At 41.4% G+C, this 26613-nt stretch overlaps 15 protein-coding genes and 1 pseudogene across 15 annotated transcripts; 8 read left to right on the forward strand and 8 right to left on the reverse strand.

The window, feature by feature from the left end:
* Nucleotides 1-2122: 2122 nt before the first annotated feature.
* On the reverse strand, nucleotides 2123-2678 carry LOC120896630 (histone H2B). Its single transcript, XM_040300884.1, has one exon. The coding sequence runs from the start codon at nucleotides 2599-2601 to the stop codon at nucleotides 2227-2229; it is 375 nt and encodes a 124-aa protein (XP_040156818.1). The 5' UTR covers nucleotides 2602-2678; the 3' UTR covers nucleotides 2123-2226.
* A 116-nt stretch (nucleotides 2679-2794) lies between these two features.
* Nucleotides 2795-3599, forward strand: LOC120896631 (histone H2A). The gene has a single exon (XM_040300886.1). It carries the CDS (start codon nucleotides 2884-2886, stop codon nucleotides 3256-3258), a length of 375 nt encoding a protein of 124 aa, XP_040156820.1. The 5' UTR covers nucleotides 2795-2883; the 3' UTR covers nucleotides 3259-3599.
* A 2299-nt stretch (nucleotides 3600-5898) lies between these two features.
* LOC120893732 (histone H4) lies at nucleotides 5899-6333 on the reverse strand. Its single transcript, XM_040295797.1, has one exon. It carries the CDS (start codon nucleotides 6263-6265, stop codon nucleotides 5954-5956), a length of 312 nt encoding a protein of 103 aa, XP_040151731.1. The 5' UTR covers nucleotides 6266-6333; the 3' UTR covers nucleotides 5899-5953.
* An 80-nt stretch (nucleotides 6334-6413) lies between these two features.
* Nucleotides 6414-12742, forward strand: LOC120898348. Its single transcript, XM_040304075.1, has 5 exons — nucleotides 6414-6925; nucleotides 8623-8973; nucleotides 11723-11921; nucleotides 12010-12028; nucleotides 12229-12742. Exons 1-5 carry the CDS (start codon nucleotides 6521-6523, stop codon nucleotides 12677-12679), a joined length of 1425 nt encoding a protein of 474 aa, XP_040160009.1. The 5' UTR covers nucleotides 6414-6520; the 3' UTR covers nucleotides 12680-12742.
* Nucleotides 7845-8400, reverse strand: LOC120893730 (histone H2B). The gene has a single exon (XM_040295795.1). The coding sequence runs from the start codon at nucleotides 8321-8323 to the stop codon at nucleotides 7949-7951; it is 375 nt and encodes a 124-aa protein (XP_040151729.1). The 5' UTR covers nucleotides 8324-8400; the 3' UTR covers nucleotides 7845-7948.
* On the forward strand, nucleotides 8543-9026 carry LOC120893731 (histone H2A). Its single transcript, XM_040295796.1, has one exon. The coding sequence runs from the start codon at nucleotides 8605-8607 to the stop codon at nucleotides 8977-8979; it is 375 nt and encodes a 124-aa protein (XP_040151730.1). The 5' UTR covers nucleotides 8543-8604; the 3' UTR covers nucleotides 8980-9026.
* On the reverse strand, nucleotides 11647-12076 carry LOC120893733 (histone H4). Its single transcript, XM_040295798.1, has one exon. It carries the CDS (start codon nucleotides 12011-12013, stop codon nucleotides 11702-11704), a length of 312 nt encoding a protein of 103 aa, XP_040151732.1. The 5' UTR covers nucleotides 12014-12076; the 3' UTR covers nucleotides 11647-11701.
* Nucleotides 12743-13602: 860 nt separating the features above from the next.
* On the reverse strand, nucleotides 13603-14158 carry LOC120893729 (histone H2B). Its single transcript, XM_040295793.1, has one exon. The coding sequence runs from the start codon at nucleotides 14079-14081 to the stop codon at nucleotides 13707-13709; it is 375 nt and encodes a 124-aa protein (XP_040151727.1). The 5' UTR covers nucleotides 14082-14158; the 3' UTR covers nucleotides 13603-13706.
* A 204-nt stretch (nucleotides 14159-14362) lies between these two features.
* On the forward strand, nucleotides 14363-14737 carry LOC120898349 (histone H2A). Its single transcript, XM_040304076.1, has one exon. The coding sequence runs from the start codon at nucleotides 14363-14365 to the stop codon at nucleotides 14735-14737; it is 375 nt and encodes a 124-aa protein (XP_040160010.1).
* Nucleotides 14738-17386: 2649 nt separating this feature from the next.
* Nucleotides 17387-23523, reverse strand: LOC120898354 (annotated as a pseudogene).
* On the forward strand, nucleotides 17973-18691 carry LOC120895760 (histone H3). Its single transcript, XM_040299357.1, has one exon. The coding sequence runs from the start codon at nucleotides 18008-18010 to the stop codon at nucleotides 18416-18418; it is 411 nt and encodes a 136-aa protein (XP_040155291.1). The 5' UTR covers nucleotides 17973-18007; the 3' UTR covers nucleotides 18419-18691.
* LOC120895762 (histone H2B) lies at nucleotides 19332-19887 on the reverse strand. The gene has a single exon (XM_040299359.1). The coding sequence runs from the start codon at nucleotides 19808-19810 to the stop codon at nucleotides 19436-19438; it is 375 nt and encodes a 124-aa protein (XP_040155293.1). The 5' UTR covers nucleotides 19811-19887; the 3' UTR covers nucleotides 19332-19435.
* On the forward strand, nucleotides 20004-20809 carry LOC120895763 (histone H2A). Its single transcript, XM_040299360.1, has one exon. It carries the CDS (start codon nucleotides 20093-20095, stop codon nucleotides 20465-20467), a length of 375 nt encoding a protein of 124 aa, XP_040155294.1. The 5' UTR covers nucleotides 20004-20092; the 3' UTR covers nucleotides 20468-20809.
* A 174-nt stretch (nucleotides 23524-23697) lies between the features above and the next one.
* Nucleotides 23698-24329, forward strand: LOC120895761 (histone H3). Its single transcript, XM_040299358.1, has one exon. It carries the CDS (start codon nucleotides 23733-23735, stop codon nucleotides 24141-24143), a length of 411 nt encoding a protein of 136 aa, XP_040155292.1. The 5' UTR covers nucleotides 23698-23732; the 3' UTR covers nucleotides 24144-24329.
* Nucleotides 24330-25161: 832 nt separating this feature from the next.
* LOC120898360 (histone H2B) lies at nucleotides 25162-25536 on the reverse strand. Its single transcript, XM_040304124.1, has one exon. It carries the CDS (start codon nucleotides 25534-25536, stop codon nucleotides 25162-25164), a length of 375 nt encoding a protein of 124 aa, XP_040160058.1.
* Nucleotides 25537-25817: 281 nt separating this feature from the next.
* LOC120898361 (histone H2A) lies at nucleotides 25818-26192 on the forward strand. The gene has a single exon (XM_040304125.1). The coding sequence runs from the start codon at nucleotides 25818-25820 to the stop codon at nucleotides 26190-26192; it is 375 nt and encodes a 124-aa protein (XP_040160059.1).
* Nucleotides 26193-26613: the final 421 nt, after the last annotated feature.

Consider the following 26613-nt stretch of genomic DNA (forward strand, 5'->3'; position numbering starts at 1 on the left):
CTTGAAGAGTCTCTATCCTTTACTCAAGGGTCCGGGACTTTCATTAGGCAACAAGAAATTGGTTTATCAACAAATCATAAAACCAGCCTTATTATATGGTTCACATATTTGGAAAACATGTTCAGCATTTGAGCTGAAGCGTGTACAAATAATACAAAATAAGTTTTTGAAAATCATTCATGGTCTTCCGATGCAATACCACACCATCCAGCTGCATCAGTTGGCCAAAATACCTTACATTAAAGAACAAATAGAGGCAGATTATACAAGACTAAGAACTACCTCTCTGGCATCCAGCATGGCCAGCATAAATGGCTTATTCAATTAAACGTTTTTCCTAGGTTAATGTAAACACCATGTGCATATGTAAATAATTGAATTAAAAACCATAGTATTAAGATTAGATCTAGGTTCGCAATGAAGTTCAAATTAGGTTTAATTTGGTAGTATGCGTGTGATATGGGACTATAATTTCCTGAACAATGAGAGCTGGGCTCTGCAGTTATATAATCCATGCGTTAGGATTCAGAAGAAAGACAAATTCGTTTAGGCTCCATTTCAATTGGATTTCTAACATCCAGTTATTGTTTTAAACATGCAAGCAGCAGGAAATCAAAACAATGTAGAATCTATTCTCTACGACACCATATGTATTCAATCTTTTGTATGAAATAAAAGAAGTTGCTAAATTTTCTTTAAAAAAAAAAAAAAAAGAGCAGTTTCCTCATTTAACGTTCATCTTTTGTCAAATAAACAAGTTCGCTCCGTGCTCAACGAAACCTACGCTCCCGAAGTGAAATGGCTCGTACCAAGCAAACCGCTCGTAAATCGACTGGAGGTAAGGCTCCTCGCAAGCAGCTGGCCACCAAGGCTGCTCGTAAAAGTGCCCCGGCCACCGGAGGAGTGAAGAAGCCGCATCGTTACCGTCCGGGAACAGTGGCCCTCCGAGAAATCCGTCGCTACCAGAAGTCGACCGAGCTGCTCATCCGCAAGCTGCCCTTCCAGCGCTTGGTGCGTGAGATCGCCCAGGACTTCAAGACTGATCTCCGCTTCCAGAGCTCAGCCGTCATGGCGCTGCAGGAAGCCAGCGAGGCGTATCTGGTTGGTCTGTTCGAAGACACGAATCTGTGCGCCATCCACGCCAAGCGCGTCACCATCATGCCCAAGGACATCCAGCTGGCCCGTCGCATCCGCGGAGAGCGTGCCTAAATCGTCCATGCGGTCCCTGTCTAAACGGGGCATTTCCTTCTCAAAACGGTCCTTTTCAGGACCACCAATACTGTTGACCATTCCAAGAATTTTCTTTCGATTGCTATTATGAAATTGTACATACCTTCACGTATGTCGTTTTGTTATAACGAGGAAAGTGTGAAAAGGGGGAAAATTTGTTTTAAATAATCAATGTTATGGGAGGTATTTTAACTTTTTCTTGTCAAAGTTTCGCTTTTTAATAGGGCATCTGAGGATTATGACTATATTGATCAATACTTTATCACCATCTATATAACCTATGACTATTATACCAACATCGCTGCTTACAACAAACTACGAACGAATAGTATGACTATATATTTTACAACAAATGTTCGACACAAACAACTTAACTGATGCTTATACACACTTTAATTCAAACGCTTAAGAAGACGACCCTTCAATCCTTATAAGCAAGATTAAAATCGAACAAATCTATTACAACATTTGACTCACGACACATAAGCTGCTATTGGTTGCTTTGTCGATAAATTATCCTCGTATGCGCGAGGAAAATTTAATTAAAAAATGATTGTCATACAACGAGCGAAACGACTTCTATTCATAATTCATGATACACGAAACTCCATTTACAATTTCACCTCGCAAAACGCTTCCAACCAGTGCAGACTTTTTTTTAATGTTTTTTTAAACGTGCTAAGGTTCTATTTAACATTAATATATACAATGAACAACGCAGAACTTTAATGTCAATCACAGCATCATTGTTTCCAATACAAAGTTCGCAAACAAACTTAGGATATGGCTGCGTTTACCTGCACTAATGCCATTTAGTACAGGCAAACGCAACAAACTGAACAATAACGTTGACGAAGACGGACACCCTGAAATTAAAGCGCTAATTCGCTGGTGCAGATGAAACGAAGGATAATTCTTTGTTTGAATGCGGTTTGTGGTCCTGAAAAGGACCGATTTAAGAGAGGTTCATGAAAAGAAGCCAATCATTTCAGTGGCTTACTTCGAGCTGGTGTACTTTGTGACAGCCTTCGTTCCTTCGGAGACGGCGTGCTTGGCAAGCTCACCAGGCAGCAGCAGACGAACAGCGGTTTGGATTTCGCGGGACGTGATCGTCGAACGCTTGTTGTAGTGCGCCAAGCGGGATGCCTCAGCAGCAATGCGTTCGAAGATATCGTTGACGAAACTGTTCATGATGCTCATGGCCTTCGAAGAGATGCCAGTATCCGGGTGGACTTGCTTCAACACTTTGTAGATGTAAATAGCGTAGCTTTCCTTGCGGGTCTTGCGCTTCTTTTTCTTGTCGGACTTGGAAATATTTTTCTGGGCCTTGCCAGACTTCTTCGCAGCTTTTCCACTGGTTTTGGGTGCCATTTCGACGGAAAAATTCACTCAACACTGGGACACGATGTGTATGATTCAACGGGTGATTGCGTTCTAGAAAAATTCCGAGCTCTCCGATCGCTTATAACGGGCTGTGAGAGAGAATACGTATCGTGCAGCTCGAAAAATTCCAAACGAGTATCGGGCAGCACGAATAAGCTGCTATATAAGCATCGGTCGGGTCAAAATTGTTCTATTATAAAAAGACCCTTCTCAAGGAGAACATCGTGTTGTTCGTGATCCCTTACAAACGTACCCCAATCAAATCTAACCATGTCTGGCCGTGGAAAGGGAGGAAAGGTAAAGGGAAAGGCAAAGTCCCGTTCCAACCGTGCCGGTCTTCAGTTCCCCGTTGGCCGTATTCATCGTCTCCTGCGCAAGGGTAACTATGCCGAGCGCGTCGGTGCCGGAGCACCCGTGTATCTGGCAGCCGTCATGGAATACTTGGCCGCTGAAGTGCTTGAGTTGGCCGGAAACGCTGCCCGTGACAACAAGAAGACGCGCATCATCCCGCGTCATCTGCAGCTGGCCATCCGCAACGACGAGGAGTTGAACAAGCTGCTGTCCGGAGTAACCATCGCTCAGGGTGGTGTGCTGCCCAACATTCAGGCCGTGCTGCTGCCCAAGAAGACCGAAAAGAAGGCTTAAACGGTGTGACAAAGCTTCCTTCATCTCAAACCCAAAACCGTCCTTTTCAGGGCGACAAATTACTTTGCCAAAGACATTTTATTCGATTTATGCTGTTATGGGAGATCCAGAAGGAAAAAAATCCAGATATATCAAGAACCGTGCTTGAAACTGTGTACAAAATGTAAATGAAAAAATGTGCCGTCCTTTGGCACAAAAAGCATCCCTTAATATTTTCAATTCTGTAACCTCTCACTACGAATTCTACAAAATGCAGCATATCATAAGCGATGCATAAGATTTTCCAGGTAGCTTGTTCAAGAGGGTTGGTTTTACCATATAAATACAACCAGTGATACCTGCGTGTTGACTTTTTCTGAAAACAGTAAAGGACACTTTTACCTGATTTATCGTTAACCACGGGAAAATGTTGAAAGGGTCGATTGTCGAAAAATGTTGTGCGTTTAGGTAGCCTTAGGTTCTCACAAAAGTTTGGCTTTAAATATATCGGGAAACGTTGACAATGGCTTTAAAAAGTTGGACCAAAAATTAGGAAGGTTCAAATAAACAACCATACTTATTAATGTTTCCCTTCACCCTTCATGTTAATCACCAGTTACCCAAATTTGTGAAGCATTTTAAAGTGTTTCGTTGTTTGAAACAATAAAATGATTTGCAATGTAGGAATGCCTATAAAATACAAAGTATTGAAATGCCCTAACGCATATGCAACTCCACATTCAATAACGCCATCTAGTGGTGATCAAAGTCCCTGCAACCAGTAGCAACGCCATCTAAATAATTGGTAAAAGTAAGGCTCAGTGATCTACGTTACATATGAGAAGCGTTACATGCCTTTTAAAATTCCCAAGCAGTATTTTTGAAAATTTCATAAACACCCCAAAAGCTTTCAATTTTAGTAACATTTCCTATGATTAGAAAGTATAAAATATTAAAAATATTAATAAATTAAAAATGTATATGACATATAATTATTACCTATTCAATCTATGTTTCCGCCTATTGTGAATAAACTTTACTTTAGGTGCGAGGGCTCTTTTTAAATTGAGGTTAATGAAGGTAGTAAATATTTGTATGTATTTCATTATCCTGCTTTATCAATAGTTGGGAAAATAAATAAATAATCATTTTTAAAAGTAACAATTTTTTATGTGTAAGATTGTTATTATTATAATACGTGAAGTTGTTACAACTCTGATTGCTGTTAAAAATGATAGCCTAATAGTAATAATATTATTTATTTATACTCATGAATTATCAATGAGTGTTATCTTTGCAATTGCTGTTCTTTTTATGTTTGTTCAAAAATTGTTGCTTTTCTAATTATCATGTAAAACAACGATGATAATCTATTAATTTGCTCATCCACGGCGGTTAAAACAGGCGTTCAAAAATGCTGCTTGGGTTTGTGGTAAACAGGCGTTACGCGTATCGCTAGCGTAACGTAGAGGGCTGAGCCTTATTTTTACCTCAATTTGCTTATCCACGACGATTAAACCAGGCGTTCAAAAATGCTGCTTGGGTTTGCGCTAGACAGACGTTACTTGAAACGCTAGCGTAACGTAGAGGGCTGAGCGTTACTTTTCCTAAATAATTCATTATGCGATCTATGAGGTCCCAGGGTGTTTGTCCTGGATAATAACTGGGAAACATTTTATCATTATCATTAACGGAAGCTGGGGAACAATTACCAAATGTACAAACCAAAATGTAAGCATCGCTAGCGGAGCATCGCTAAGTCAGTATACCAAATGAAGTCAGTATCCCAAGAAAATATATAGCATTCAGTTAACAGCATAGATTTTGGAGGTGGAGTTAATTTCTTCATGTTCATAGCACCCTGATAGCAAATCTTGCAGAAAGTATTTGGTGGGTATGAGTTAAATCGAATTAAACAGTTTTGAAGAGTTACACAATCGGTTTGATCTGATACCGGTAGGAACATTTTCATATCATTTGCATAAAACAATTTTTCGCAATCTTGTGTAACGTAAATAACATCATTTATGAAAATGATAAAAAGAATAGGGCCTAGAATACTGGCTTGTGGAACCCCGGATGAAATATTCACTGTAATTTGTCTTACACTTAAATTACAGGAGAGCCAATGAACAAGCGTTCTATTTATTCCGTAGCTTAATAGTTTTGAAATTAGCGTTGAGTGATTTACGGAGTCAAAGGCAGCATTTTATACATAGCTATTATAATAAACTCACAAACCTCATGAAAACGGTGTAGCTTTTTTCGCCCAATTCTTCTTTTGAATAATTATCACAAGTGTCAATAAACGAAGCGCATGTGTAGCGGCGATTATTGCTTCAAGAGGATGAGAGGTTTGCTCTAAAAAAAATATTTTTATTAGAAAATTTAGATAAAAAACGCAAGAGAAAAATGATTCATTTTAACAAACGCTTCAATCGTTGCTTTTGCGAACGCTTCAAACGGATACGTATAAGTTAAAAAATCACATTCACAAAACGCCATCTCATGTAAATGCACTGAATATACAGCAGTGTGAGTGCTTGTTATGCGAGTAAAATGTTATACGCACACCATTCGAAGCCATCATAGACATTTTTTCTCTCAAATAAAACATTTTAATGTTGCGAAAGATACAGCTCTTGAGTAATGTATTGTGGTCCTGAAAAGGACCGTTTTGAGACTCCATTTGGAGGTTTGTTAGAGCACGTTGAATTTAACCTCCAAAACCGTACAGAGTGCGGCCCTGACGCTTCAGAGCATACACCACATCCATAGCGGTGACGGTCTTACGCTTGGCGTGTTCAGTGTAAGTGACCGCATCACGAATCACATTCTCCAGAAATACTTTCAGGACGCCACGGGTTTCCTCGTAGATGAGGCCGGAGATACGTTTCACTCCTCCGCGCCGAGCCAAACGGCGGATGGCGGGCTTGGTAATGCCCTGGATGTTATCCCGCAGCACTTTTCGGTGACGCTTGGCTCCTCCTTTACCCAGACCTTTTCCTCCCTTTCCTCTTCCAGTCATGATGAGCACAGGATTGTACGTTCACGATGTTCACACTTCAAATTGACGATCACGAATGAGCGTTTTCGAGCTCAACGTCCCTATTTATACTTTTTCATCCACGCATTCCCTCTTGCTCTTAAGATGAGAGAAAACAAGGGTTGGCAAGCGCATAAAAAGAGCTCTTGTTCGAGCAGTTTCCTCATTTAACGTTCAACTTTTGTCAAATAAACAAGTTCGCTCCGTGCTCAACGAAACCTACGCTCCCGAAGTGAAATGGCTCGTACCAAGCAAACCGCTCGTAAATCGACTGGAGGTAAGGCTCCTCGCAAGCAGCTGGCCACCAAGGCTGCTCGTAAAAGTGCCCCGGCCACCGGAGGAGTGAAGAAGCCGCATCGTTACCGTCCGGGAACGGTGGCCCTCCGAGAAATCCGTCGCTACCAGAAGTCGACCGAGCTGCTCATCCGCAAGCTGCCCTTCCAGCGCTTGGTGCGTGAGATCGCCCAGGACTTCAAGACTGATCTCCGCTTCCAGAGCTCAGCCGTCATGGCGCTGCAGGAAGCCAGCGAGGCGTATCTGGTTGGTCTGTTCGAAGACACGAATCTGTGCGCCATCCACGCCAAGCGCGTCACCATCATGCCCAAGGACATCCAGCTGGCCCGTCGCATCCGCGGAGAGCGTGCCTAAATCGTCCATGCGGTCCCTGTCTAAACGGGGCATTTCCTTCTCAAAACGGTCCTTTTCAGGACCACCAATACTGTTGAACATTCCAAGAATTTTCTTTCGATTGCTATTATGAAATTGTACATACCTTCACGTATGTCGTTTTGTTATAACGAGGAAAGTGTGAAAAGGGGGAAAATTTGTTTTAAATAATCAATGTTATGGGAGGTATTTTAACTTTTTCTTGTCAAAGTTTCGCTTTTTAATAGGGCATCTGAGGATTATGACTATATTGATCAATACTTTATCACCATCTATATAACCTATGACTATTATACCAACATCGCTGCTTACAACAAACTACGAACGAATAGTATGACTATATATTTTACAACAAATGTTCGACACAAACAACTTAACTGATGCTTATACACACTTTAATTCAAACGCTTAAGAAGACGACCCTTCAATCCTTATAAGCAAGATTAAAATCGAACAAATCTATTACAACATTTGACTCACGACACATAAGCTGCTATTGGTTGCTTTGTCGATAAATTATCCTCGTATGCGCGAGGAAAATTTAATTAAAAAATGATTGTCATACAACGAGCGAAACGACTTCTATTCATAATTCATGATACACGAAACTCCATTTACAATTTCACCTCGCAAAACGCTTCCAACCAGTGCAGACTTTTTTTTAATGTTTTTTTAAACGTGCTAAGGTTCTATTTAACATTAATATATACAATGAACAACGCAGAACTTTAATGTCAATCACAGCATCATTGTTTCCAATACAAAGTTCGCAAACAAACTTAGGATATGGCTGCGTTTACCTGCACTAATGCCATTTAGTACAGGCAAACGCAACAAACTGAACAATAACGTTGACGAAGACGGACACCCTGAAATTAAAGCGCTAATTCGCTGGTGCAGATGAAACGAAGGATAATTCTTTGTTTGAATGCGGTTTGTGGTCCTGAAAAGGACCGATTTAAGAGAGGTTCATGAAAAGAAGCCAATCATTTCAGTGGCTTACTTCGAGCTGGTGTACTTTGTGACAGCCTTCGTTCCTTCGGAGACGGCGTGCTTGGCAAGCTCACCAGGCAGCAGCAGACGAACAGCGGTTTGGATTTCGCGGGACGTGATCGTCGAACGCTTGTTGTAGTGCGCCAAGCGGGATGCCTCAGCAGCAATGCGTTCGAAGATATCGTTGACGAAACTGTTCATGATGCTCATGGCCTTCGAAGAGATGCCAGTATCCGGGTGGACTTGCTTCAACACTTTGTAGATGTAAATAGCGTAGCTTTCCTTGCGGGTCTTGCGCTTCTTTTTCTTGTCGGACTTGGAAATATTTTTCTGGGCCTTGCCAGACTTCTTCGCAGCTTTTCCACTGGTTTTGGGTGCCATTTCGACGGAAAAATTCACTCAACACTGGGACACGATGTGTATGATTCAACGGGTGATTGCGTTCTAGAAAAATTCCGAGCTCTCCGATCGCTTATAACGGGCTGTGAGAGAGAATACGTATCGTGCAGCTCGAAAAATTCCAAACGAGTATCGGGCAGCACGAATAAGCTGCTATATAAGCATCGGTCGGGTCAAAATTGTTCTATTATAAAAGACCCTTCTCAAGGAGAACATCGTGTTGTTCGTGATCCCTTACAAACGTACCCCAATCAAATCTAACCATGTCTGGCCGTGGAAAGGGAGGAAAGGTAAAGGGAAAGGCAAAGTCCCGTTCCAACCGTGCCGGTCTTCAGTTCCCCGTTGGCCGTATTCATCGTCTCCTGCGCAAGGGTAACTATGCCGAGCGCGTCGGTGCCGGAGCACCCGTGTATCTGGCAGCCGTCATGGAATACTTGGCCGCTGAAGTGCTTGAGTTGGCCGGAAACGCTGCCCGTGACAACAAGAAGACGCGCATCATCCCGCGACATCTGCAGCTGGCCATCCGCAACGACGAGGAGTTGAACAAGCTGCTGTCCGGAGTAACCATCGCTCAGGGTGGTGTGCTGCCCAACATTCAGGCCGTGCTGCTGCCCAAGAAGACCGAAAAGAAGGCTTAAACGGTGTGACAAAGCTTCCTTCATCTCAAACCCAAAACCGTCCTTTTCAGGGCGACAAATTACTTTGCCAAAGACATTTTATTCGATTTATGCTGTTATGGGAGAACCAGAAGGAAAAAAAAATCCAGATATATCAAGAACCGTGCTTGAAACTGTGTACAAAATGTAAATGAAAAAATGTGCCGTCCTTGGGCACAAAAAAGCATCCCTTAATATTTTCAATTCTGTAACCTCTCACTACGAATTCTACAAAATGCAGCATATCATAAGCGATGCATAAGATTTTCCAGGTAGCTTGTTCAAGAGGGTTGGTTTTACCATATAAATACAACCAGTGATACCTGCGCGTTGACTTTTTCTGAAAACAGTAAAGGACACTTTTACCTGATTTATCGTTAACCACGGGAAAATGTTGAAAGGGTCGATTGCCGAAAAATGTTGTGCGTTTAGGTAGCCTTAGGTTCTCACAAAAGTTTGGCTTTAAATATATCGGGAAACGTTGACAATGGCTTTAAAAAGTTGGACCAAAAATTAGGAAGGTTCAAATAAACAACCATACTTATTAATGTTTCCCTTCACCCTTCATGTTAATCACCAGTTACCCAAATTTGTGAAGCATTTTAAAGTGTTTCGTTGTTTGAAACAATAAAATGATTTGCAATGTAGGAATGCCTATAAAATACAAAGTATTGAAATGCCCTAACGCATATGCAACTCCACATTCAATAACGCCATCTAGTGGTGATCAAAGTCCCTGCAACCAGTAGTAACGCCATCTAAATAATTGGTAAAAGTAAGGCTCAGTGATCTACGTTACATATGAGAAGCGTTACATGCCTTTTAAAATTCCCAAACAGTATTTTTGAAAAGTTCATAAACACCCACACACAAAAGCTTTCAATTTTAGTAACATTTCCTATGATTAGAAAGTATAAAATATTAAAAATAATAATAAATTAATAAACTATATGAAATATAATTATTACCTTAGGTGCAAGAGCTCTTTTTTAAATTGAGGTTAATGAAGGTAGTAAATATTTGTATGTATTTCATTATCCTGCTTTATCAATGGGAAAATAAATAAATAATCATTTTTAAAAGTAACAATTTTTTATGTGTAAGATTGTTATTATTATAATACGTGAAGTTGTTACAACTCTGATTGCTGTTAAAAATGATAGCCTAATAGTAATAATATTATTTATTTATACTCATGAATTATCAATGAGTGTTATCTTTGCAATTGCTGTTCTTTTTATGTTTGTTCAAAAATTGTTGCTTTTCTAATTATCATGTAAAACAACGATGATAATTTATTAATTTGCTCATCCACGGCGGTTAAAACAGGCGTTCAAAAATGCTGCTTGGGTTTGTGGTAAACAGGCGTTACGCGTATCGCTAGCGTAACGTAGAGGGCTGAGCCTTATTTTTACCTCAATTTGCTTATCCACGACGATTTGCTTATCCAGGCGTTCAAAAATGCTGCTTGGGTTTGCGCTAGACAGACGTTTCTTGTAACGCTAGCGTAACGTAAAGGGCTGAGCGTTACTTTTCCCAAATAATTCATTATGCGATCTATGAGGTCCCAGGGTGTTTGTCCTGGATAATAACTGGGAAACATTTTAATGATAACGGAAGCTGGGGAACAATTACCAAATGTACAAACCAAAATGTAAGCATCGCTAGCGGAGCATCGCTAAGTCAGTATACCAAATGAAGTCAGTATCCCAAGAAAATATATAGCATTCAGTTAACAGCATAGATTTTGGAGGTGGAGTTAATTTCTTCATGTTCATAGCACCCTGATAGCAAATCTTGCAGAAAGTATTTGGTGGGTATGAGTTAAATCGAATTAAACAGTTTTGAAGAGTTAAGCAATCGGTTTGATCTGATACCGGTAGGAACATTTTCATATCATCTGCATAAAACAATTTTTCGCAATCTGGTATAACGTAAATAACGTCATTTATAAATTTTTAAATAGCATAGGGCCGAGAAACGTGGATCCCCGGACGTGTTGGTGAATGGTGCAGATAGAGAGAAGGAAATATTCACTGTAATATGCCTATCACTTCAATAACAGGAGAGCCAATGAACTAGCGCCCCATTTACTCCATAGCTTGATAGTTTTGAAATAAGCATTGAGTGATTTACGGATTCAAAGGCAACATTGACGCTGTTGGCTGTTATAACAAATTCATAAACTTTATGTAAACGGTGTAGTTTTTTCACCCGATTACCTTCTTTTGATGAGTTATCCCAAGTATACATGAACGATGCGCATGTATAAGTCAGATTAGAGCTGATGCGAAAAAACGGTATGATCCACGCGGCGATTATTGCTTCAAGAGGATGAGAGGTTTGCTCTAAAAAAAATATTTTTATTAGAAAATTTAGATAAAAAAACGCAAGAGAAAAATGATTCATTTTAACAAACGCTTCAATCGTTGCTTTTGCGAACGCTTCAAACGGATACGTATAAGTTAAAAAATCACATTCACAAAACGCCATCTCATGTAAATGCACTGAATATACAGCAGTGTGAGTGCTTGTTATGCGAGTAAAATGTTGTACGCACACCATTCGAAGCCATCATAGACATTTTTTCTCTCAAATAAAACATTTTAATGTTGCGAAAGACACAGCTCTTGAGTAATGTATTGTGGTCCTGAAAAGGACCGTTTTGAGACTCCATTTGGAGGTTTGTTAGAGCACGTTGAATTTAACCTCCAAAACCGTACAGAGTGCGGCCCTGACGCTTCAGAGCATACACCACATCCATAGCGGTGACGGTCTTACGCTTGGCGTGTTCAGTGTAAGTGACCGCATCACGAATCACATTCTCCAGAAATACTTTCAGGACGCCACGGGTTTCCTCGTAGATGAGGCCGGAGATACGTTTCACTCCTCCGCGCCGAGCCAAACGGCGGATGGCGGGCTTGGTAATGCCCTGGATGTTATCCCGCAGCACTTTTCGGTGACGCTTGGCTCCTCCTTTACCCAGACCTTTTCCTCCCTTTCCTCTTCCAGTCATGATGAGCACAGGATTGTACGTTCACGATGTTCCAACTTTAAATTGACGATCACGAATGAGCGTTTTCGAGCTCAACGTCCCTATTTATACTTTTTCATCCACGAATTCCCTCTTGCTCTTGAGATGAGAGAAAACAAGGGTTGGCAAGCGCATAAAAAGAGCTCTTGTTCGAGCAGTTTCCTCATTTAACGTTCATCTTTTGTCAAATAAACAAGTTCGCTCCGTGCTCAACGAAACCTACGCTCCCGAAGTGAAATGGCTCGTACCAAGCAAACCGCTCGTAAATCGACTGGAGGTAAGGCTCCTCGCAAGCAGCTGGCCACCAAGGCTGCTCGTAAAAGTGCCCCGGCCACCGGAGGAGTGAAGAAGCCGCATCGTTACCGTCCGGGAACGGTGGCCCTCCGAGAAATCCGTCGCTACCAGAAGTCGACCGAGCTGCTCATCCGCAAGCTGCCCTTCCAGCGCTTGGTGCGTGAGATCGCCCAGGACTTCAAGACTGATCTCCGCTTCCAGAGCTCAGCCGTCATGGCGCTGCAGGAAGCCAGCGAGGCGTATCTGGTTGGTCTGTTCGAAGACACGAATCTGTGCGCCATCCACGCCAAGCGCGTCACCATCATGCCCAAGGACATCCAGCTGGCCCGTCGCATCCGCGGAGAGCGTGCCTAAATCGTCCATGCATCCGGAAGCGGTCCCTGTCTAAACGGGGCATTTCCTTCTCAAAACGGTCCTTTTCAGGACCACCAATGCTGTTGACCATTCCAAGAATTTTCTTTCGATTGCTATTATGAAATTGTACATACCTTCACGTATGTCGTTTTGTTATAACGAGGAAAGTGTGAAAAGGGGAAAATTTGTTTTAAATAATCAATGTTATGGGAGGTATTTTAACTTTTTCTTGTCAAAGTTTCGCTTTTTAATAGGGCATCTGAGGATTATGACTATATTGATCAATACTTTATTACCATCTATACCTATGACTATTATACCAACATCGCTGCTTACAACAAACTACGAACGAATAGTATGACTATATATTTTACAACAAATGTTCGACACAAACAACTTAACTGATGCTTATACACACTTTAATTCAAACGCTTAAGAAGACGACCCTTCAATCCTTATAAGCAAGATTAAAATCGAACAAATCTATTACAACATTTGACTCACGACACATAAGCTGCTATTGGTTGCTTTGTCGATAAATTATCCTCGTATGCGCGAGGAAAATTTAATTAAAAAAATGATTGTCATACAACGAGCGAAACGACTTCTATTCATAATTCATGATACACGAAACTCCATTTTCAATTTCACCTCGCAAAACGCTTCCAACCAGTGCAGACTTTTTTTTTAATGTTTTTTTTTAAACGTGCTAAGGTTCTATTTAACATTAATATTTACAATGAACAACGCAGAACTTTAATGTCAATCACAGCATCATTGTTTCCAATACAAAGTTCGCAAACAAACTTAGGATATGGCTGCGTTTACCTGCACTAATGCCATTTAGTACAGGCAAACGCAACAAACTGAACAATAACGTTGACGAAGACGGACACCCTGAAATTAAAGCGCTAATTCGCTGGTGCAGATGAAACGAAGGATAATTCTTTGTTTGAATGCGGTTTGTGGTCCTGAAAAGGACCGATTTAAGAGAGGTTCATGAAAAGAAGCCAATCATTTCAGTGGCTTACTTCGAGCTGGTGTACTTTGTGACAGCCTTCGTTCCTTCGGAGACGGCGTGCTTGGCAAGCTCACCAGGCAGCAGCAGACGAACAGCGGTTTGGATTTCGCGGGACGTGATCGTCGAACGCTTGTTGTAGTGCGCCAAGCGGGATGCCTCAGCAGCAATGCGTTCGAAGATATCGTTGACGAAACTGTTCATGATGCTCATGGCCTTCGAAGAGATGCCAGTATCCGGGTGGACTTGCTTCAACACTTTGTAGATGTAAATAGCGTAGCTTTCCTTGCGGGTCTTGCGCTTCTTTTTCTTGTCGGACTTGGAAATATTTTTCTGGGCCTTGCCAGACTTCTTCGCAGCTTTTCCACTGGTTTTGGGTGCCATTTCGACGGAAAAATTCACTCAACACTGGGACACGATGTGTATGATTCAACGGGTGATTGCGTTCTAGAAAAATTCCGAGCTCTCCGATCGCTTATAACGGGCTGTGAGAGAGAATACGTATCGTGCAGCTCGAAAAATTCCAAACGAGTATCGGGCAGCACGAATAAGCTGCTATATAAGCATCGGTCGGGTCAAAATTGTTCTATTATAAAAGACCCTTCTCAAGGAGAACATCGTGTTGTTCGTGATCCCTTACAAACGTACCCCAATCAAATCTAACCATGTCTGGCCGTGGAAAGGGAGGAAAGGTAAAGGGAAAGGCAAAGTCCCGTTCCAACCGTGCCGGTCTTCAGTTCCCCGTTGGCCGTATTCATCGTCTCCTGCGCAAGGGTAACTATGCCGAGCGCGTCGGTGCCGGAGCACCCGTGTATCTGGCAGCCGTCATGGAATACTTGGCCGCTGAAGTGCTTGAGTTGGCCGGAAACGCTGCCCGTGACAACAAGAAGACGCGCATCATCCCGCGTCATCTGCAGCTGGCCATCCGCAACGACGAGGAGTTGAACAAGCTGCTGTCCGGAGTAACCATCGCTCAGGGTGGTGTGCTGCCCAACATTCAGGCCGTGCTGCTGCCCAAGAAGACCGAAAAGAAGGCTTAAACGGTGTGACAAAGCTTCCTTCATCTCAAACCCAAAACCGTCCTTTTCAGGGCGACAAATTACTTTGCCAAAGACATTTTATTCGATTTATGCTGTTATGGGAGAACCAGAAGGAAAAAAAATCCAGATATATCAAGAACCGTGCTTGAAACTGTGTACAAAATGTAAATGAAAAAATGTGCCGTCCTTTGGCACAAAAAGCATCCCTTAATATTTTCAATTCTGTAACCTCTCGCTACGAATTCTACAAAATGCAGCATATCATAAGCGATGCATAAGATTTTCCAGGTAGCTTGTTCAAGAGGGTTGGTTTTACCATATAAATACAACCAGTGATACCTGCGTGTTGACTTTTTTCTGAAAACAGTAAAGGACACTTTTACCTGAATTATCGTTAACCACGGGAAAATGTTGAAAGGGTCGATTGTCGAAAAATGTTGTGCGTTTAGGTAGCCTTAGGTTCTCACAAAAGTTTGGCTTTAAATATATCGGGAAACGTTGACAATGGCTTTAAAAAAGTTGGACCAAAAATTAGGAAGGTTCAAATAAACAACCATACTTATTAATGTTTCCCTTCACCCTTCATGTTAATCACCAGTTACCCAAATTTGTGAAGCATTTTAAAGTGTTTCGTTGTTTGAAACAATAAAATGATTTGCAATGTAGGAATGCCTATAAAATACAAAGTATTGAAATGCCCTAACGCATATGCAACTCCACATTCAATAACGCCATCTAGTGGTGATCAAAGTCCCTGCAACCAGTAGCAACGCCATCTAAATAATTGGTAAAAGTAAGGCTCAGTGATCTACGTTACATATGAGAAGCGTTACATGCCTTTTAAAATTCCCAAGCAGTATTTTTGAAAATTTCATAAACACCCCAAAAGCTTTCAATTTTAGTAACATTTCCTATGATTAGAAAGTATAAAATATTAAAAATATTAATAAATTAAAAATGTATATGACATATAATTATTACCTATTCAATCTATGTTTCCGCCTATTGTGAATAAACTTTACTTTAGGTGCGAGGGCTCTTTTTAAATTGAGGTTAATGAAGGTAGTAAATATTTGTATGTATTTCATTATCCTGCTTTATCAATAGTTGGGAAAATAAATAAATAATCATTTTTAAAAGTAACAATTTTTTATGTGTAAGATTGTTATTATTATAATACGTGAAGTTGTTACAACTCTGATTGCTGTTAAAAATGATAGCCTAATAGTAATAATATTATTTATTTATACTCATGAATTATCAATGAGTGTTATCTTTGCAATTGCTGTTCTTTTTTATGTTTGTTCAAAAATTGTTGCTTTTCTAATTATCATGTAAAACAACGATGATAATTTATTAATTTGCTCATCCACGGCGGTTAAAACAGGCGTTCAAAAATGCTGCTTGGGTTTGTGGTAAACAGGCGTTACGCGTATCGCTAGCGTAACGTAGAGGGCTGAGCCTTATTTTTACCTCAATTTGCTTATCCACGACGATTTGCTTATCCAGGCGTTCAAAAATGCTGCTTGGGTTTGCGCTAGACAGACGTTACTTGAAACGCTAGCGTAACGTAGAGGGCTGAGCGTTACTTTTCCTAAATAATTCATTATGCGATCTATGAGGTCCCAGGGTGTTTGTCCTGGATAATAACTGGGAAACATTTTATCATTATCATTAACGGAAGCTGGGGAACAATTACCAAATGTACAAACCAAAATGTAAGCATCGCTAGCGGAGCATCGCTAAGTCAGTATACCAAATGAAGTCAGTATCCCAAGAAAATATATAGCATTCAGTTAACAGCATAGATTTTGGAGGTGGAGTTAATTTCTTCATGTTCATAGCACCCTGATAGCAAATCTTGCAGAAAGTATTTGGTGGGTATGAGTTAAATCGAATTAAACAGTTTTGAAGAGTTACACAATCGGTTTGATCTGATACCGGTAGGAACATTTTCATATCATTTGCATAAAACAATTTTTCGCAATCTTGTGTAACGTAAATAACATCATTTATGAAAATGATAAAAAGAATAGGGCCTAGAATACTGGCTTGTGGAACCCCGGATGAAATATTCACTGTAATTTGTCTTACACTTAAATTACAGGAGAGCCAATGAACAAGCGTTCTATTTATTCCGTAGCTTAATAGTTTTGAAATTAGCGTTGAGTGATTTACGGAGTCAAAGGCAGCATTTTATACATAGCTATTATAATAAACTCACAAACCTCATGAAAACGGTGTAGCTTTTTTCGCCCAATTCTTCTTTTGAATAATTATCACAAGTGTCAATAAACGAAGCGCATGTGTAGCGGCGATTATTGCTTCAAGAGGATGAGAGGTTTGCTCTAAAAAAAATATTTTTATTAGAAAATTTAGATAAAAAAACGCAAGAGAAAAATGATTCATTTTAACAAACGCTTCAATCGTTGCTTTTGCGAACGCTTCAAACGGATACGTATAAGTTAAAAAATCACATTCACAAAACGCCATCTCATGTAAATGCACTGAATATACAGCAGTGTGAGTGCTTGTTATGCGAGTAAAATGTTATACGCACACCATTCGAAGCCATCATAGACATTTTTTCTCTCAAATAAAACATTTTAATGTTGCGAAAGATACAGCTCTTGAGTAATGTATTGTGGTCCTGAAAAGGACCGTTTTGAGACTCCATTTGGAGGTTTGTTAGAGCACGTTGAATTTAACCTCCAAAACCGTACAGAGTGCGGCCCTGACGCTTCAGAGCATACACCACATCCATAGCGGTGACGGTCTTACGCTTGGCGTGTTCAGTGTAAGTGACCGCATCACGAATCACATTCTCCAGAAATACTTTCAGGACGCCACGGGTTTCCTCGTAGATGAGGCCGGAGATACGTTTCACTCCTCCGCGCCGAGCCAAACGGCGGATGGCGGGCTTGGTAATGCCCTGGATGTTATCCCGCAGCACTTTTCGGTGACGCTTGGCTCCTCCTTTACCCAGACCTTTTCCTCCCTTTCCTCTTCCAGTCATGATGAGCACAGGATTGTACGTTCACGATGTTCACACTTCAAATTGACGATCACGAATGAGCGTTTTCGAGCTCAACGTCCCTATTTATACTTTTTCATCCACGCATTCCCTCTTGCTCTTAAGATGAGAGAAAACAAGGGTTGGCAAGCGCATAAAAGAGCTCTTGTTCGAGCAGTTTCCTCATTTAACGTTCATCTTTTGTCAAATAAACAAGTTCGCTCTGTGCTCAACGAAACCTACGCTCCCGAAGTGAAATGGCTCGTACCAAGCAAACCGCTCGTAAATCGACTGGAGGTAAGGCTCCTCGCAAGCAGCTGGCCACCAAGGCTGCTCGTAAAAGTGCCCCGGCCACCGGAGGAGTGAAGAAGCCGCATCGTTACCGTCCGGGAACGGTGGCCCTCCGAGAAATCCGTCGCTACCAGAAGTCGACCGAGCTGCTCATCCGCAAGCTGCCCTTCCAGCGCTTGGTGCGTGAGATCGCCCAGGACTTCAAGACTGATCTCCGCTTCCAGAGCTCAGCCGTCATGGCGCTGCAGGAAGCCAGCGAGGCGTATCTGGTTGGTCTGTTCGAAGACACGAATCTGTGCGCCATCCACGCCAAGCGCGTCACCATCATGCCCAAGGACATCCAGCTGGCCCGTCGCATCCGCGGAGAGCGTGCCTAAATCGTCCATGCGGTCCCTGTCTAAACGGGGCATTTCCTTCTCAAAACGGTCCTTTTCAGGACCACCAATACTGTTGAACATTCCAAGAATTTTCTTTCGATTGCTATTATGAAATTGTACATACCTTCACGTATGTCGTTTTGTTATAACGAGGAAAGTGTGAAAAGGGGGAAAATTTGTTTTAAATAATCAATGTTATGGGAGGTATTTTAACTTTTTCTTGTCAAAGTTTCGCTTTTTAATAGGGCATCTGAGGATTTTGACTATATTGATCAATACTTTATTACCATCTATATTACCTATGACTATTATACCAACAGCGCTGCTTACAACAAACTACGAACGAATAGTATGACTATATATTTTACAACAAATGTTCAACTCAAACAGCTTAACTGATGCTTATACAAACGTAAATTATAATGCTCAAGAAGACGACCCTTCAATCCTTATAAGCAAGATTAAAATCGAACAAATCTATTACAACATTTGACTCACGACACATAAGCTGCTATTGGTTGCTTTGTCGATAAATTATCCTCGTATGCGCGAGGAAAATTTAATTAAAAAATGATTGTCATACAACGAGCGAAACGACTTCTATTCATAATTCATGATACACGAAACTCCATTTACAATTTCACCTCGCAAAACGCTTCCAACCAGTGCAGACTTTTTTTTAATGTTTTTTTAAACGTGCTAAGGTTCTATTTAACATTAATATATACAATGAACAACGCAGAACTTTAATGTCAATCACAGCATCATTGTTTCCAATACAAAGTTCGCAAACAAACTTAGGATATGGCTGCGTTTACCTGCACTAATGCCATTTAGTACAGGCAAACGCAACAAACTGAACAATAACGTTGACGAAGACGGACACCCTGAAATTAAAGCGCTAATTCGCTGGTGCAGATGAAACGAAGGATAATTCTTTGTTTGAATGCGGTTTGTGGTCCTGAAAAGGACCGATTTAAGAGAGGTTCATGAAAAGAAGCCAATCATTTCAGTGGCTTACTTCGAGCTGGTGTACTTTGTGACAGCCTTCGTTCCTTCGGAGACGGCGTGCTTGGCAAGCTCACCAGGCAGCAGCAGACGAACAGCGGTTTGGATTTCGCGGGACGTGATCGTCGAACGCTTGTTGTAGTGCGCCAAGCGGGATGCCTCAGCAGCAATGCGTTCGAAGATATCGTTGACGAAACTGTTCATGATGCTCATGGCCTTCGAAGAGATGCCAGTATCCGGGTGGACTTGCTTCAACACTTTGTAGATGTAAATAGCGTAGCTTTCCTTGCGGGTCTTGCGCTTCTTTTTCTTGTCGGACTTGGAAATATTTTTCTGGGCCTTGCCAGACTTCTTCGCAGCTTTTCCACTGGTTTTGGGTGCCATTTCGACGGAAAAATTCACTCAACACTGGGACACGATGTGTATGATTCAACGGGTGATTGCGTTCTAGAAAAATTCCGAGCTCTCCGATCGCTTATAACGGGCTGTGAGAGAGAATACGTATCGTGCAGCTCGAAAAATTCCAAACGAGTATCGGGCAGCACGAATAAGCTGCTATATAAGCATCGGTCGGGTCAAAATTGTTCTATTATAAAAAGACCCTTCTCAAGGAGAACATCGTGTTGTTCGTGATCCCTTACAAACGTACCCCAATCAAATCTAACCATGTCTGGCCGTGGAAAGGGAGGAAAGGTAAAGGGAAAGGCAAAGTCCCGTTCCAACCGTGCCGGTCTTCAGTTCCCCGTTGGCCGTATTCATCGTCTCCTGCGCAAGGGTAACTATGCCGAGCGCGTCGGTGCCGGAGCACCCGTGTATCTGGCAGCCGTCATGGAATACTTGGCCGCTGAAGTGCTTGAGTTGGCCGGAAACGCTGCCCGTGACAACAAGAAGACGCGCATCATCCCGCGTCATCTGCAGCTGGCCATCCGCAACGACGAGGAGTTGAACAAGCTGCTGTCCGGAGTAACCATCGCTCAGGGTGGTGTGCTGCCCAACATTCAGGCCGTGCTGCTGCCCAAGAAGACCGAAAAGAAGGCTTAAACGGTGTGACAAAGCTTCCTTCATCTCAAACCCAAAACCGTCCTTTTCAGGGCGACAAATTACTTTGCCAAAGACATTTTATTCGATTTATGCTGTTATGGGAGAACCAGAAGGAAAAAAATCCAGATATATCAAGAACCGTGCTTGAAACTGTGTACAAAATGTAAATGAAAAAATGTGCCGTCCTTTGGCACAAAAAAGCATCCCTTAATATTTTCAATTCTGTAACCTCTCACTACGAATTCTACAAAATGCAGCATATCATAAGCGATGCATAAGATTTTCCAGGTAGCTTGTTCAAGAGGGTTGGTTTTACCATATAAATACAACCAGTGATACCTGCGTGTTGACTTTTTCTGAAAACAGTAAAGGACACTTTTACCTGATTTATCGTTAACCACGGGAAAATGTTGAAAGGGTCGATTGTCGAAAAATGTTGTGCGTTTAGGTAGCCTTAGGTTCTCACAAAAGTTTGGCTTTAAATATGTCGGGAAACGTTGACAATGGCTTTAAAAAGTTGGACCAAAAATTAGGAAGGTTCAAATAAACAACCATACTTATTAATGTTTCCCTTCACCCTTCATGTTAATCACCAGTTACCCAAATTTGTGAAGCATTTTAAAGTGTTTCGTTGTTTGAAACAATAAAATGATTTGCAATGTAGGAATGCCTATAAAATACAAAGTATTGAAATGCCCTAACGCATATGCAACTCCACATTCAATAACGCCATCTAGTGGTGATCAAAGTCCCTGCAACCAGTAGCAACGCCATCTAAATAATTGGTAAAAGTAAGGCTCAGTGATCTACGTTACATATGAGAAGCGTTACATGCCTTTTAAAATTCCCAAGCAGTATTTTTGAAAATTTCATAAACACCCCAAAAGCTTTCAATTTTAGTAACATTTCCTATGATTAGAAAGTATAAAATATTAAAAATATTAATAAATTAAAAATGTATATGACATATAATTATTACCTATTCAATCTATGTTTCCGCCTATTGTGAATAAACTTTACTTTAGGTGCGAGGGCTCTTTTTAAATTGAGGTTAATGAAGGTAGTAAATATTTGTATGTATTTCATTATCCTGCTTTATCAATAGTTGGGAAAATAAATAAATAATCATTTTTAAAAGTAACAATTTTTTATGTGTAAGATTGTTATTATTATAATACGTGAAGTTGTTACAACTCTGATTGCTGTTAAAAATGATAGCCTAATAGTAATAATATTATTTATTTATACTCATGAATTATCAATGAGTGTTATCTTTGCAATTGCTGTTCTTTTTTATGTTTGTTCAAAAATTGTTGCTTTTCTAATTATCATGTAAAACAACGATGATAATCTATTAATTTGCTCATCCACGGCGGTTAAAACAGGCGTTCAAAAATGCTGCTTGGGTTTGTGGTAAACAGGCGTTACGCGTATCGCTAGCGTAACGTAGAGGGCTGAGCCTTATTTTTACCTGAATTTGCTTATCCACGACGATTAAACCAGGCGTTCAAAAATGCTGCTTGGGTTTGCGCTAGACAGACGTTACTTGAAACGCTAGCGTAACGTAGAGGGCTGAGCGTTACTTTTCCTAAATAATTCATTATGCGATCTATGAGGTCCCAGGGTGTTTGTCCTGGATAATAACTGGGAAACATTTTATCATTATCATTAACGGAAGCTGGGGAACAATTACCAAATGTACAAACCAAAATGTAAGCATCGCTAGCGGAGCATCGCTAAGTCAGTATACCAAATGAAGTCAGTATCCCAAGAAAATATATAGCATTCAGTTAACAGCATAGATTTTGGAGGTGGAGTTAATTTCTTCATGTTCATAGCACCCTGATAGCAAATCTTGCAGAAAGTATTTGGTGGGTATGAGTTAAATCGAATTAAACAGTTTTGAAGAGTTACACAATCGGTTTGATCTGATACCGGTAGGAACATTTTCATATCATTTGCATAAAACAATTTTTCGCAATCTTGTGTAACGTAAATAACATCATTTATGAAAATGATAAAAGAATAGGGCCTAGAATACTGGCTTGTGGAACCCCGGATGAAATATTCACTGTAATTTGTCTTACACTTAAATTACAGGAGAGCCAATGAACAAGCGTTCTATTTATTCCGTAGCTTAATAGTTTTGAAATTAGCGTTGAGTGATTTACGGAGTCAAAGGCAGCATTTTATACATAGCTATTATAATAAACTCACAAACCTCATGAAAACGGTGTAGCTTTTTTTCGCCCAATTCTTCTTTTGAATAATTATCACAAGTGTCAATAAACGAAGCGCATGTGTAGCGGCGATTATTGCTTCAAGAGGATGAGAGGTTTGCTCTAAAAAAAATATTTTTATTAGAAAATTTAGATAAAAAAACGCAAGAGAGAAAAATGATTCATTTTAACAAACGCTTCAATCGTTGCTTTTGCGAACGCTTCAAACGGATACGTATAAGTTAAAAATCACATTCACAAAACGCCATCTCATGTAAATGCACTGAATATACAGCAGTGTGAGTGCTTGTTATGCGAGTAAAATGTTATACGCACACCATTCGAAGCCATCATAGACATTTTTTCTCTCAAATAAAACATTTTAATGTTGCGAAAGATACAGCTCTTGAGTAATGTATTGTGGTCCTGAAAAGGACCGTTTTGAGACTCCATTTGGAGGTTTGTTAGAGCACGTTGAATTTAACCTCCAAAACCGTACAGAGTGCGGCCCTGACGCTTCAGAGCATACACCACATCCATAGCGGTGACGGTCTTACGCTTGGCGTGTTCAGTGTAAGTGACCGCATCACGAATCACATTCTCCAGAAATACTTTCAGGACGCCACGGGTTTCCTCGTAGATGAGGCCGGAGATACGTTTCACTCCTCCGCGCCGAGCCAAACGGCGGATGGCGGGCTTGGTAATGCCCTGGATGTTATCCCGCAGCACTTTTCGGTGACGCTTGGCTCCTCCTTTACCCAGACCTTTTCCTCCCTTTCCTCTTCCAGTCATGATGAGCACAGGATTGTACGTTCACGATGTTCACACTTCAAATTGACGATCACGAATGAGCGTTTTCGAGCTCAACGTCCCTATTTATACTTTTTCATCCACGCATTCCCTCTTGCTCTTAAGATGAGAGAAAACAAGGGTTGGCAAGCGCATAAAAGAGCTCTTGTTCGAGCAGTTTCCTCATTTAACGTTCATCTTTTGTCAAATAAACAAGTTCGCTCTGTGCTCAACGAAACCTACGCTCCCGAAGTGAAATGGCTCGTACCAAGCAAACCGCTCGTAAATCGACTGGAGGTAAGGCTCCTCGCAAGCAGCTGGCCACCAAGGCTGCTCGTAAAAGTGCCCCGGCCACCGGAGGAGTGAAGAAGCCGCATCGTTACCGTCCGGGAACGGTGGCCCTCCGAGAAATCCGTCGCTACCAGAAGTCGACCGAGCTGCTCATCCGCAAGCTGCCCTTCCAGCGCTTGGTGCGTGAGATCGCCCAGGACTTCAAGACTGATCTCCGCTTCCAGAGCTCAGCCGTCATGGCGCTGCAGGAAGCCAGCGAGGCGTATCTGGTTGGTCTGTTCGAAGACACGAATCTGTGCGCCATCCACGCCAAGCGCGTCACCATCATGCCCAAGGACATCCAGCTGGCCCGTCGCATCCGCGGAGAGCGTGCCTAAATCGTCCATGCGGTCCCTGTCTAAACGGGGCATTTCCTTCTCAAAACGGTCCTTTTCAGGACCACCAATACTGTTGAACATTCCAAGAATTTTCTTTCGATTGCTATTATGAAATTGTACATACCTTCACGTATGTCGTTTTGTTATAACGAGGAAAGTGTGAAAAGGGGGAAAATTTGTTTTAAATAATCAATGTTATGGGAGGTATTTTAACTTTTTCTTGTCAAAGTTTCGCTTTTTAATAGGGCATCTGAGGATTATGACTATATTGATCAATACTTTATCACCATCTATATAACCTATGACTATTATACCAACATCGCTGCTTACAACAAACTACGAACGAATAGTATGACTATATATTTTACAACAAATGTTCGACACAAACAACTTAACTGATGCTTATACACACTTTAATTCAAACGCTTAAGAAGACGACCCTTCAATCCTTATAAGCAAGATTAAAATCGAACAAATCTATTACAACATTTGACTCACGACACATAAGCTGCTATTGGTTGCTTTGTCGATAAATTATCCTCGTATGCGCGAGGAAAATTTAATTAAAAAATGATTGTCATACAACGAGCGAAACGACTTCTATTCATAATTCATGATACACGAAACTCCATTTACAATTTCACCTCGCAAAACGCTTCCAACCAGTGCAGACTTTTTTTTAATGTTTTTTTTAAACGTGCTAAGGTTCTATTTAACATTAATATATACAATGAACAACGCAGAACTTTAATGTCAATCACAGCATCATTGTTTCCAATACAAAGTTCGCAAACAAACTTAGGATATGGCTGCGTTTACCTGCACTAATGCCATTTAGTACAGGCAAACGCAACAAACTGAACAATAACGTTGACGAAGACGGACACCCTGAAATTAAAGCGCTAATTCGCTGGTGCAGATGAAACGAAGGATAATTCTTTGTTTGAATGCGGTTTGTGGTCCTGAAAAGGACCGATTTAAGAGAGGTTCATGAAAAGAAGCCAATCATTTCAGTGGCTTACTTCGAGCTGGTGTACTTTGTGACAGCCTTCGTTCCTTCGGAGACGGCGTGCTTGGCAAGCTCACCAGGCAGCAGCAGACGAACAGCGGTTTGGATTTCGCGGGACGTGATCGTCGAACGCTTGTTGTAGTGCGCCAAGCGGGATGCCTCAGCAGCAATGCGTTCGAAGATATCGTTGACGAAACTGTTCATGATGCTCATGGCCTTCGAAGAGATGCCAGTATCCGGGTGGACTTGCTTCAACACTTTGTAGATGTAAATAGCGTAGCTTTCCTTGCGGGTCTTGCGCTTCTTTTTCTTGTCGGACTTGGAAATATTTTTCTGGGCCTTGCCAGACTTCTTCGCAGCTTTTCCACTGGTTTTGGGTGCCATTTCGACGGAAAAATTCACTCAACACTGGGACACGATGTGTATGATTCAACGGGTGATTGCGTTCTAGAAAAATTCCGAGCTCTCCGATCGCTTATAACGGGCTGTGAGAGAGAATACGTATCGTGCAGCTCGAAAAATTCCAAACGAGTATCGGGCAGCACGAATAAGCTGCTATATAAGCATCGGTCGGGTCAAAATTGTTCTATTATAAAAGACCCTTCTCAAGGAGAACATCGTGTTGTTCGTGATCCCTTACAAACGTACCCCAATCAAATCTAACCATGTCTGGCCGTGGAAAGGGAGGAAAGGTAAAGGGAAAGGCAAAGTCCCGTTCCAACCGTGCCGGTCTTCAGTTCCCCGTTGGCCGTATTCATCGTCTCCTGCGCAAGGGTAACTATGCCGAGCGCGTCGGTGCCGGAGCACCCGTGTATCTGGCAGCCGTCATGGAATACTTGGCCGCTGAAGTGCTTGAGTTGGCCGGAAACGCTGCCCGTGACAACAAGAAGACGCGCATCATCCCGCGTCATCTGCAGCTGGCCATCCGCAACGACGAGGAGTTGAACAAGCTGCTGTCCGGAGTAACCATCGCTCAGGGTGGTGTGCTGCCCAACATTCAGGCCGTGCTGCTGCCCAAGAAGACCGAAAAGAAGGCTTAAACGGTGTGACAAAGCTTCCTTCATCTCAAACCCAAAACCGTCCTTTTCAGGGCGACAAATTACTTTGCCAAAGACATTTTATTCGATTTATGCTGTTATGGGAGAACCAGAAGGAAAAAAAAATCCAGATATATCAAGAACCGTGCTTGAAACTGTGTACAAAATGTAAATGAAAAAATGTGCCGTCCTTTGGCACAAAAAGCATCCCTTAATATTTTCAATTCTGTAACCTCTCACTACGAATTCTACAAAATGCAGCATATCATAAGCGATGCATAAGATTTTCCAGGTAGCTTGTTCAAGAGGGTTGGTTTTACCATATAAATACAACCAGTGATACCTGCGTGTTGACTTTTTCTGAAAACAGTAAAGGACACTTTTACCTGATTTATCGTTAACCACGGGAAAATGTTGAAAGGGT

This window comes from Anopheles arabiensis, chromosome 2 (genome assembly GCF_016920715.1).
Source record: "Anopheles arabiensis isolate DONGOLA chromosome 2, AaraD3, whole genome shotgun sequence".
Taxonomy (NCBI): Eukaryota; Metazoa; Arthropoda; class Insecta; order Diptera; family Culicidae; genus Anopheles; species Anopheles arabiensis.